The 12170-nt window shown below is 39.1% G+C and overlaps 1 protein-coding gene across 1 annotated transcript in view; it reads right to left on the bottom strand.

Moving 5' to 3' along the window:
• The window catches only part of ACACA (acetyl-CoA carboxylase alpha), a 232670-nt gene that overhangs the window by 97503 nt on the left and 122997 nt on the right, over positions 1-12170 (bottom strand). The window contains 5 exon segments of the mRNA XM_082678994.1: positions 4667-4711; positions 4954-5010; positions 10112-10219; positions 11115-11211; positions 11989-12132. Coding sequence (XP_082535120.1) covers positions 4667-4711; positions 4954-5010; positions 10112-10219; positions 11115-11211; positions 11989-12132 — 451 coding nt within the window.

Here is a 12170-nt window from a genome sequence, read left to right as displayed (position 1 = left end):
TAAAATAGTTATTTAGTATACCATTTACTCAAGTGTGTATAGTGGTAGGAACAAAATGATTTTCCTTCAAAAACATAACAAAAGTAAGCAAGAAACATTTTATTTACTACTAATGCAATTAAGAAAATGTGTAGTAACTGAAAGGCACAAAAAGCAAACAAGTGAATGGAAATAAATATCTTTACTACAAATAATGAAAAAGACTGACGAATTCTTGGCAGAGGTGGGCAAAGACTACCAATCAGAAAAATCACTTTCATTAAGGTTAGCTAAGAAAAGGTGTTATGAGGACTTCCCTGGTGGCACAGTGGTTAAGAATCCGCCTGCCAATGCAGGGGACACAGGTTCGACTCCTGGTCTGGGAAGATCCCACATGCCGTGGAGCAACTAAGCCTGTGCGCCAGAACTACTGAGCCCACGTGCCACAACTACTGAAGCCCGCGCGCCTAGAGCCCGTGCTCCGCAACAAGAGAAGCCCCTGCTCACCGCAACTAGAGAAAGCCCCCCGCAGCAATGAAGACACAACACAGCCAAAAAGAAAAAAGGTGTTATGAGATGACATGAACAAATGTTCTTAAACTTTTGAATAAATTTTTAGCTCCACAGTAAAGTCCTCAATTTAGCATGAAGCATTCAGAACAGAAGATGGCAAGAACTTCCATGCAACGGGAAACCAGGATTAATGAACAATTCTTCAAGAGATAGGGAAGTCTGAGGACTTTTATAGAAAGTCACTTTTTTTTCACATTCAAAAATCACAGAAATACAGAAAACACAGAAAAGAAGAAATCCAGAAGTCTGATTCTGTAGTTTTAATAAATTCCTTCATCCTACCACAACCTCACACGACCAATTTTTCCACTAACAGCATTCATGCTTATTCCATCACTAATGTAATTGCTTTCCAGGCATTCTACTAGTGTTATAGGCAAATATCATAATTGAATGTACACAAATAAAAACCCTCTTAGTGTGCTGGTACCAAAAAACAAAAGAATGCAACATTTCTCAGGAAGAAATTATACCCCTGCTGTGTTCTAATCAGCCAACCATCATCAGGACAATCAAAATAATTTGCCTAAATTAGCCAATCAAGACACCCTGCAAATCAGAGAATGTGAAAACCTGCAACAGAAAACATCATAGCTGATTATGATACTAATAATCGTGTTAAAAACCTAATGAGATGAAGAAATTGGAAGCTTGCTGGTGCAATTCTCTTTTACCTCAACACACTGAGAACTAATTATATAGACTGTAATTAAAACAAAATCTCAAACCAAACCTTCTGAAAAACAAATAGTTGATCCACTAGCAAACAGAACTACCATTTTTTCCCCAGCTTTATTGAGATATAATTGACATATCAATTATTTTTAAAGAAATGAACTCCTAACCATGATAACTGTTTTCAATAGCGGGCTCTTCCTTCAGGCACAAACGATCCAAAACATTTAAAGTGGGAGTCACTCACATAAAATCAGTAAAACTGCAATTATCTCCTAGGTGATCTACAGCAGAATTTTTTGAAATTTCATGAAATCTTACAAACAAGAAACAAAAGGAAACTTACAGATGAAAAAGTGATTTGGAATCTCATCACGTGGTTTAGACCTAATGCTTTGTTTAAGTGGCAAAGGGTAAGAAATCCGAGAAATATGCATTTTAGTATCCTTAACAAAACTTTGCTGGAAAAAATATGGAAAGCTTCATAAAGTAATACTTATATTCCAATTAAACACCTTCTGCTGCACTTTTTGGAATTCTAGATGTGAAATGGATAAAGACAATACTCATAAAACTACAGAACTGCAGCTTATATAGCTGCAGAAATTCAAAGAGCCTGTTCTTTTGCTTTCGAGGCTACAATTTTTTTTTTTTAATATGAGGAAGATATTTACAAGGCTAGACTTGTTTTTCCTCAAACTTTCTGTTTAAATAATCAATGTTAAGCAATTACACAAGTCCCATTATGGGTACTTGATTTAATTAGATGGTTATGGAAACAGACTCAACACCAAGCCTCCTTAATGCTGGTGACTACTGCCCGCTCAGAACAGTCTCCACGTAGAACCAAGAGACTTAGGCAGCAGCAGACGTTCAGCTGAACAGCTCTTTCGGGACTGTGGTGATTAAACAACGAAGTTTTGGAAATAATTCCAGCCTTCGCTGGCATGTGAATAGACACCTAACAATAAACACACTCTCTAGGAACCCCCATGCGGTCTGGCCCTCTTTTGCCTTGTTCTGGTTCTGAAGCAGTCTGAGAGACGATGATTATGTAACAGCACGGCTGCCTCCTTCCACACCAGCCAATGTTGTTCTTGAACCAAACTTGGTAACCGTCCTCCTCTCCTTGCCCCTTCCTGCGCACATTCCCTCTTCTACTCAATAATATAGGGATTTCGCAGTGTAGAACAGGGGAGGCTGCATACATCACAGTGGATTACCAAGAAGCCAGAGAGGTCAAGGGATTCATCTCTAACACTTCCAGAAAGCTTCCACTTTTCCACACTATACTAACTATGGGCGAAGCACACAAGATGACATGACAGAGACTAAGCATCCTTCAAGCTACCACCAGCAGAGGAACTTAGAGCAGCACCATGACAGTGAGCCCCAGATTTGTACAACTCCTGCCAAGGATTCCTGGATATTGAAGATCCTGGCCAGAGTTCAGTAATAGTTGCCCTTGCCCCATGTGTAACCGCTAATCATTTCTCAGGGGCCTAACATAAAAACACCCCAACTCCTTAGCCATCCAATTCTTCAGAGCAAATCCAGTCCATACCTAAAACCTTAATGTTCTCTACGTCCTAAAACAACCTTTCCTACACTTATGACAAATCAAGTCACTTGATAATTTAACTGATTTCCCATTTGATGCCACTACAAATAGAAACTGTACGATGAGTCCCAGAAAGACCCCCTGCTGGGCTCATTTCCTAGCAGATTTTGCTTAGACATGTCCCTATTCAACCTAAATCCAGAAATATTAAGAGAGCAGGGAGAAAAAATGTTTTAAGTCTACAGATGTATTCTAGGACAGGATATAGATTCAAAGATAGAAAGTATCAAATACAAAAAACAAAAAAAAACAATGTCCGTGAGAATTAAGTGCTTTGGCTTTAAAAAAATTTTAGTGGAGAGTTTTAATTTATCATAGAATGCTTATTATAAAAAAACAGTTCATGTGCTATAGAAACAAAGACTGTGTCTGAACCATCAGGAAAAAGGAAAATAATTTTACAAATTCAGTATTATTCACCAGAATAATGCATTATTCCAAAGTCAGTTACAAAAGAAAAAGAATCACATTAAAGAACCTAGCCCAATACTCTTCCCAGATCCAGCATGTCTACCTGAGTTCTGATCAGCATCTACCAGCTATAGTTTTTATTCATGGGCTCTCATACTCTATCCCCAAGTATCAATTTTATTCTCTAAGCTCCTTATTTTTTTTCCTAAAGCCCCAGGGTTCTCTTTAAGCTCCTCATACTTCTCCACTGCCTCCAGTTCCCTATCTACAGTTATTGATTGATATATATCTGCACTCTGCTTGATTTCCTGACATCAATAACACAGGGGCATTGTGGAGTCCACAACATTTCCTAAAGCGTTTTAGAAAATCCTAGCTCTTTAGCCTGCAGGCTAGGCTCTCTTGTTTCTCTATAGACTAGACCAACAAGGTGAACCGTGAGAAGGAAAACAAAATGTCAAGTGCTAGAGACCTAATAAACAAAAGGGCAATAAAAGCAATCACACACAGGTTCTTGAGCTTAGGAAGTCCCTTCCAGCATCCCAAATGTTATCTTCATTATTGCCATTGAGCAGGGCTTGAAAACTAACTTAATCATCTTAATTGCTAAAAACAAAACAAAATAAAATTCTCATCAGAAATATTAAGACTTCTTAATGTCCTTTGGAATCTTACTTCACCACATTAGGATCAATTTTTAAAGAAATATTGTGACTCCAATCAGCCATTTTGGAGAATGACATCTTGACTGCAAACTGGATTCTTGACCTCACTGCTATAATCACATTGCGTATGATCATACACATATACACCACAGTCCAGATGTCAGGCTATTAACTTAGCTCTCTTTATTAAAATTTTTCAATAAAAATTTTAAACTCATAAATATTAGTAGTTAATTCAGTTAAATGGGAGAAAAAGCAACTTAATTTTTATTTATTTCCTCCTCCTAAAATTAATGTAAGATGAAAACACCAACTTGGGCTCTGTTAAGGCATTTTAAATAATAAGTGATTGTTCTTCAGAACTGACAGTTCTCAATAACAGAACTTGAATCCATCTTTGGTAGAAGCCAAGACCCCAAGTACGACTGGCAGTCCTTGATTACTGATTCGCTGTGTGCACAGAAGAAATTAGTAGTTAGCTCCTGCTTCTACCTTATTCATCTGGATAAATGCATGTGCTCATTCTTAACTATTTCTCAGACATATACTGAGAATTCATTATAGGGTAGAAAAGGAGGAGGAAAAAAAACCCTTTAGTTTGAATACGCTATAGAAGAACTGAATATTCATTATAATACTTTTTCAAAGAAGAGGGACCAAACATCAGACCAGCCCTTCTAAATAATCAGCAGGTAACAGATAAAACAGTAAGTAATCTTTCACCACTGTTGCTCTTACTTACATGAAATCTCTGATCCACCTCATAGTTGACCTGTTTTCTGAAATCCTTTCAAATAAAAGAAAGGAAGGAAAAACAGAAGAAGAGGGCAATTAGTAATAAAATTAAAAACCAATTGAGGAAAAGGTGATGACTTTAATGCTTTTTCTTGATTAAATTTATACCAAAGCAGTTATTTCTTTGCATAAATTCTACAAGTAAGCATATGATTATAATTCCATTTTTCACTTTTAAAGTTCTAGCAGCAGCATAAGAAATATTAAAGAGATGCATAATTCACATGCCAATACCTTTTGTGCAACCAGGAAAGTAAGGCGCCGGATCCCATGCTCAACCAGGGTAGCTTTCTACAAACAAACATGCAAAAACAGAAGCTAGATGAGATCTCCATTCATCCTAAGTTTTAGCCCATTCAGTCCTCAGACGGCTGTGATTGCACTAAGCACTGTTTTGGATATCTATGTCTTGACTCAGTATCTTCAAATTTGCAAGTAAACAAATCTCAACGTGGCTCCTGGGAATAAGACTTACAGAATAGGTTTTAAACATTGACCTGGACAAAACTGAAAGAGAATTCTGGAGGAGAAAAGGTCACATGAGGCCACCTAAATTCTCTAAGGACTGATACATATCAAGGTAGATCTTAACACAATTTCTGCTTATAGAAATTACACTGGTGGGCTTGTATTTAAATGTGAAGATCAATACTGATATAGAAGCTGAACGAAATCAGGTAGAGGGAAAAGAAGAAATTCCATAAAACGGAAAATTCAAGTACTAAACTGTTATTTAGACTATAGACATCACCTACCATCTGATACAGCATTCCCAGAATTCGACCTAACAAATCCTAACCTTTTCAGCTCTAAAACATTTCCTCCCTACTTTATATGAAGGTATTTTAAAAAAGATTCTCTTTAAAAGTTGTTAAAAACAATGTCTAACAGGCTTTTAAATTTAGTGATTATTCATACTTCCGCTTGGTACAGGCAAGCAGTATATTAGAAGAGACCAGCAGTTTCAAGACAGCCCCTTACGTGAGTCTTGGGCCTTTGGCTCTAAGCCTTCCTCTACCCTGTACTGCTCTCTCATCTCAAAAGGCAGAGACAAAGAAAGAGATTAATGAGCTAAGTAAAAGACATGCTCTTAAAGGTCCCTAATAAAGAGGGGCTACATGGCAGCAAGTAGAAAAGCAATTCCACCCACTGAATGACCTAAAAACATACATGAATAACACAAATAGAAAAAATATGTGGACTTTCACAACCTACACCCGGACTTTAATTTTATCACATTCTTTCACCAAGAGATATATCCATAAGCCAATTCTTAACTTTCTTGATATTATATAGTTTTTAAATCCAATTTGGCTACCCCTCATAAACAAGCACATCCCTGGACCATTTCCTCTTATTTTTCCTTTTTTACTATGGCGTTGCTTAGTAACAAAATTAACAGGATAAGCAAAAGATAACTGGAAAAAATTAATTTCCTAATAATAAATTCCCAGGTCATATATAAATAAATTTTGGTTTAACTACATTTAAAAATGATTGGGGGACTTCCCTGGCGGCACAGTGGTTGAGAATCCGCCTGCCAATGCAGGGGACATGGGTTCGATCCCTGGTCCGAGAAGATCCCACATGCTGCAGAGCAACTAAGCCCATGCGACACAACTACTGAGCCTGTGCTCTAGAGCCCGCGAGCCACAACTACTGAGCCCATGTGCCACAACTACTGAAGCCTGTGTGCCTGGAGCCTGTGCTCCGCAACAAGAGAAGCCACTGCAATGAGAAGCCGGCGCACCAAAAGAAAGAGTAGCCCCTGCTCACCACAACTAGAGAAAGCCTGCGTGCAGCAACGAAGACCCAGTGCAGCCAAAAATAAATTAATTAATTAAAAAAAAGAGATTGGTATCATACCCATTAGGGTAAATAACCAAGTATTTGTAGTATAAGAAAAGAAAGGGAGGAAGGGAGGGAGGGAGGAAGGAAGGAAAGAAGGAAGGGAGGGAGGAAGGAAGGAAAGAAGGAAGGGAGGGAGGAAGGGAGGGAGGGAGGGAGGGAGGGAGGGAGCGAGGGAGGAAGGGAGGAAGGGAGGGAGGGAGGAAGGGAGGGAGGGAGGAAGGGAGGGAAGGGGGAGGGAGGGAGGAAGAAAGAGGTGGGGTGGGGCGGTTGGTGGTTCTCTGACTCTCAGTGTGCCAAGGAACAGAAACATTTCTTCTGACACCAACAAAGAATTCCACTACAGCCAAGTCCTTCAGAGACAAGCATCAATAGCTATGTTCTGGCCAGGGAAGAAAATAACTTTAATAATGCCATAATTTAAAATCAAAATTGTTATTGCTTTAAAAATTCCACAAGTGGCTGACAATAACAGCAGAGCAACAGGATTCTGATTACATTGTAATAATGCGGGTCTCACAGCAAGTCCACAGCTATTACCCAGCGATTAGGCGTCAGCACCTGGAGAAACTCCATTTACACTGGCTGCTTCAATCTCCTCCACAAGTCATTTACAAATATATGATCCTAATTTCTATGAGAGAAAAAAAGACATGCTGGGACTAGAAGATTATTTGGACAATTTGGATCAACCTATTTGATAGTTTAATGTGTGCTTAAAAAAAAAAAACTTTTTCTAAACTGCTAGGAGCATGATCATGAAGTGAAAAACAAAACTAGTTATCACTTCAGCTTTTTTAAAAATTGCTTTTGCTTCTTTTTCTTTTTTATATTTTTTTCACAACAAGTAGGTGAAAATGCCTAATATGCCTGGGTAAGCACGGCACGTGATGCACTAAATAGCTTCTTCAAGCTTGGAATGTTGGCACCGTCTACCCTTTCCCTACTGAACAGCCACAGGCAGACTCTGGGTTTCTCTATGCCTCAGTTTACAAGTCCAGTAAAGGAAAAAGGTAATTTCTTATCATCAATTAATGTTACAAATATACATAGTGAAAATGAAGAAACTGCCTCTTTAAATCAAGGTGTGATGATATATGTCACTTAGAACTGAGGGTAATAAAAAGCCTAAAGTTGAGGTCAAAACAATCAATTAGTGCCTCAAAACCTGGGAAGGAACTCTCATAGATTATTCCATCAAGCAACAGCATTAGTAGCCATGCACAACATTAGGACTCTTCCAAGTAAGGTCACCTTGGTCACTGGTCTCAGGTTAATTTTATGTGGTCATGCATGAGTCAAGGGCAAGAAGGAAGTTAGATTTCTCTTCTAAAGAAAAATTCCGAGGCATGACTCCTACTTTTACTTCTCTGGAAGGACCTTTCCTCACCACAATCCCACAGTCAGTTCATGTGCTGTGACAGCATCATGGGGAAAATGCTATGACACACATTAAGCATAAAATTACCATCTTTTCCTGGGTATCAACCATTAGCGTTATATGATGTGAATGTCTATGGCACTAATTGTTTATACTGCTGAATTAAATTTTTTTAAATCTATTGAGGGGCTTCCCTGGTGGCACAGTGGTTGAGAATCTGCCTGCTAATGCAGGGGACACGGGTTCGAGCCCTGGTCTGGGAGGATCCCACATGCCGCAGAGCAACTGGGCCTGCGAGCCACAACTACTGAGCCTGCGCGTCTGGAGCCTGTGCTCCGCAAAAAGAAAGGCCGCGATAGTGAGAGGCCCGCGCACCGCAATGAAGAGTGGCCCCCGCTTGCCACAATTAGAGAAAGCCCTCGCACAGAAACAAAGACCCAACACAGCAAAAATAAATTAATTAATTAATAAACTCCTACCCCCAACATCTAAAAAAAAAAAATCTATTGAGTTCTTTCTTTATGACAAGCACTACAGACTAGGTGCTTTCCATTCAAAGAACACACATAGGTCTTGTCATTAAGGGCAGTTGTGGAAGGGTACTTTGGCAACTATCATATATCGTAATGAAATATAACTGTAGATGATCATTTTGAACATTAGACTCTAAGCATCTTCAGGGCTAGGAATGTATTATTTACTAAAGCACCTAGATCTGTGCCCCCTAGAGCTGGCATCAAAGCCTTAAGTTCTAGTTTTTGCTCTATCATCTACCAGCTGGTGATTAAAGGGCCTTAATCTCTCGAGCTTGAGCTTTTTCCCAGATGTACAACTGAAATAATTCCTGAATAATCTAACCCCGTGGGACTGTGGTAAGGTGAAAATAAAAAAATGTATACAGTCTTTAAAAATAAAAAGTATTATTATTGTTAATCAATTTATGCTGACCAATTAGAAATTCAAGGGAGAAGAATACATTTTAGTTAGGGTTACGCAGAGAAGTCCTCATAAAAGAGGGAAATTTTGAGACAGTTCTTAAAACAAGCAGGATTTAGAAAGAAGGTGGGGGGCGGAGAGAAGGGAAGGAGGGAGGGAAGAAAGAATGAAAGAGGAAAACATTCCAGATAAGGGGCAGTAGAAGAGATCAAGCAAACAAGGTAGATGAGATAAAGACTTAGGTCTTTTCATGGAACAGCAAAGGCTAGATTGTTAGCCTTCATTAATAGGCTGATGTCAAATATCAAGGTAAGGAGGTATCCTGAAGGCAAGAGGGAGTCACTGTTGAGTGGGAGAGTAACTTGGTAAGGGGGCATTTTAGACATTTAATTTTGTGGTAGTGAGCAGAATGGAAACTATCTGGAGGGGAAGGGTGAGGATCACAAGTAAACCTGTCGCAGTGTCTCAGGTACAAGGTGAGGAAGGGTCTAAACTAGAAAGATGGCAGTGGAAATTTAAAAACCGAAAAGAAGGGGGAAGGAAGAAAGGAAGGAAGGAAAGGTGGGTAGGAAAGGAGGGGTAGAATAATGGAACAGCAAAAAAAGGAAGAAGTCAATGATTCCTGCATGATTGGGGGCAAAGGGTTTGGTTACTTGGTTTTTTTTGTTTTTGTTTTTGTTTTGTTTTTGTTTTGTTTTTTTTGTTTTTGTTTTTGTTTAGGGGAGAGGGGGGACCAGAAGAGGTGAAGGAAAATGATAGGAATTTACATTTAAACTATATGGAGTTTGATGTCAACACAAGATATCCAAGTGACATAAAATTGCAAGGAGGATGGAAGTATAACTGATATTTTCAAGGCTGGGATGGAAGGGCTCAGAGGGTAGCTGAAGGGAGTTTGGGCCTAGACATGCAGAGTTAAGTCACCAAAAGGAATTCAGCAGGTGACTGGAAGTTCCAGACTGGAGCTCTGGAAAAGATTCAGGAATACAACTTCCCTTCCTTAAAACATTTTAAACATTTGAGGTCTAAATTTCTTGACATAAAAAAATACATGCATTTTATACTTTTGAATCACTTCGGCATTTTACCCCTACAAGCAGAACTATGTTAAAGACATAGCTGTTATCAGTGATAGGCCTTATATGTAGCAACTGATAAAAGGATGGATATGACACACCGCGAGAAGGAAAGTGGCCATCACCAGTTTCCAACCAACTGAGGACTTACATTTTGCTGGGTAAACTCTCGGAACATAGCTGCTAGCCTGTCATCCTCGATATCACAGTCAGTTTTGATAGCCACATTCAGAATGTGAATTGGTTCATCCCTGGGGATCTGTAACCCAAGAACACAAGGCAAGGAAATTAGGAGGCTGGCTAATACAGAGATGAAGAGAAGTTATAGTACTTGGTAGGATACCTGAAAAACAGATATGGCCCACAGGACATTTTCTGCTAGTATGAATAAGCAAAATGAAACCACTGCCCAACACCCACAGTGGAGATTAAATAAAGACACCTAACTTTAAAAAAATAAGGCAGCAAAGGCATTAGCTAAAGGCGGCCCCAAATCTTGGCTTGATATGAACTTGAAGACCACTATGTCTCAACTTTTTCACCAATAGAATGGGAATGAAACCATTTGCAATATCTCTTCACAGAATGTAAAGGAAAATGAGTGAAAGAAGCCATCTGAACATATTCCCATATAACATATTTCTAAACAGTGGAAGTATCAAACCATGGGAAAATAACCTGGTAGGGAAAAAACAGGATGTGTTTGCAGAGAAATGAAAAGAAGGGTTTAATAAAAGGACAAAATTTTAAACAAAATGTCGATTTTTTCTACTATCTGAAGTCCACAATTCCTTGAAGACTACGAACGCACTGCTCTGCAAATATACAAGCCATTACTGAGTAAGAATTAAAGCAATCAAAGCTCAAGTCTTTGAAACAACATTCAGAGACCTAGAGGCAGCTGCAATGGATATAGACAGCCTCATTCTACGCTATGGATTCCATGATTAATACAGTGGCTTTTATTTTTTAGGTTAGAATTTATATTCCACCTGTTTCTAAAAATACTTTGATGAGGCATATAAAATTAAATAATATAAAGTAGGGTAAAAAGATGAATTCTTCCCTACAATGTTCTACAATCAGAAAGAGAGTATATAGTACAAATCCTGTATCTGAAGGAGCAAAGCAGTCTCCCAAAGGGGACACTATACCTTGTCTTCATCATATAGAGATGTGTGACCTGCCTCAGGGAACGTGGGGCTTTGGGGTGGGGAATCACAGAAGCAGCCCATCACTTCATCAAAGATCCTGAAAAATACCAAAGAAACACCCACGATGAAAACCCAAGTGGCAGAAAATCTAAGTGGCAGGAAACTAACGCTGCCATTGCCAGCTCTGTCTAAAAGAATAATCTATCCTACCCTGCACTCAATTGTCAACTGAATAGAATCACCAGTGGCTAGAGGTGACATGCAAAATTTCACCAAGTGGCAGAAATTAGGAGGATGGATTGTTTAAACTTTAATAAACCATATATATTTCTTCTTTTTAAAAAAGAATGATCTGAAGCTTTTTTGTTTTGTTTTCTTCATATGTAAGATATGAGCAGTGCTGCTGTCATCATCGGTCTTAAAGTAACAGAAAGAGCCTGGGACTAGAGCAGTGACACACCAACGTAATTACCCCTCCCCCTAGGGTAATGCATCAGTATACATCAAGAGATAGATGCTGAATGCATTTAATCAAAAGATGTATCGTCTCTGGTGGGGCTCACTCTAGTGTTGTGTTTAATTTCTCCTGACATTTCACTCATCACAGAGCAGACAGTTTCTTGTGTTAGCTACTAAGGAAAAGATGTTTTTTGTTTGTTTCTTTTTTTCTGACCAGGCTCATATAACAAGTAGAGGCTTGTAGAGTCTGCACAGAGGTGGAAAGGGAAGGACCTATACCTCTCCCAGAGCATATACCGCAAGGGCTACATCTCCTTAGCTGGCCCGTGGCTAATCAGGGGACCTCTGTTCATTTGGAAGAAAGCTGAGATGCCCAAGGCTCCCCTTGTATAGACACAGTTCCATGGTGCCTTACCTGACAAAATCTTCAAAAGTCCGAAAAGAGACCATTCCGCCCATCCGCTGACACGGTGGAGTGAATGAGTTGTCCAGCAGCACGTCGCTGACACTAGCTACATGAGTCATGCCATAGTGGTTGAGGTTGGAGGAGAAGGACATTCTAAATGGTAATTCAATCAAGTGCATTAGACAAGGAGA

This window comes from Grampus griseus, assembly GCF_964374135.1.
Source record: "Grampus griseus genome assembly, chromosome: 20".
NCBI lineage: Eukaryota > Metazoa > Chordata > Mammalia > Artiodactyla > Delphinidae > Grampus > Grampus griseus.
The sequence above is the reverse complement of the archived record's forward strand: the minus strand, read 5'-3'. Positions and strand labels throughout refer to the sequence as shown.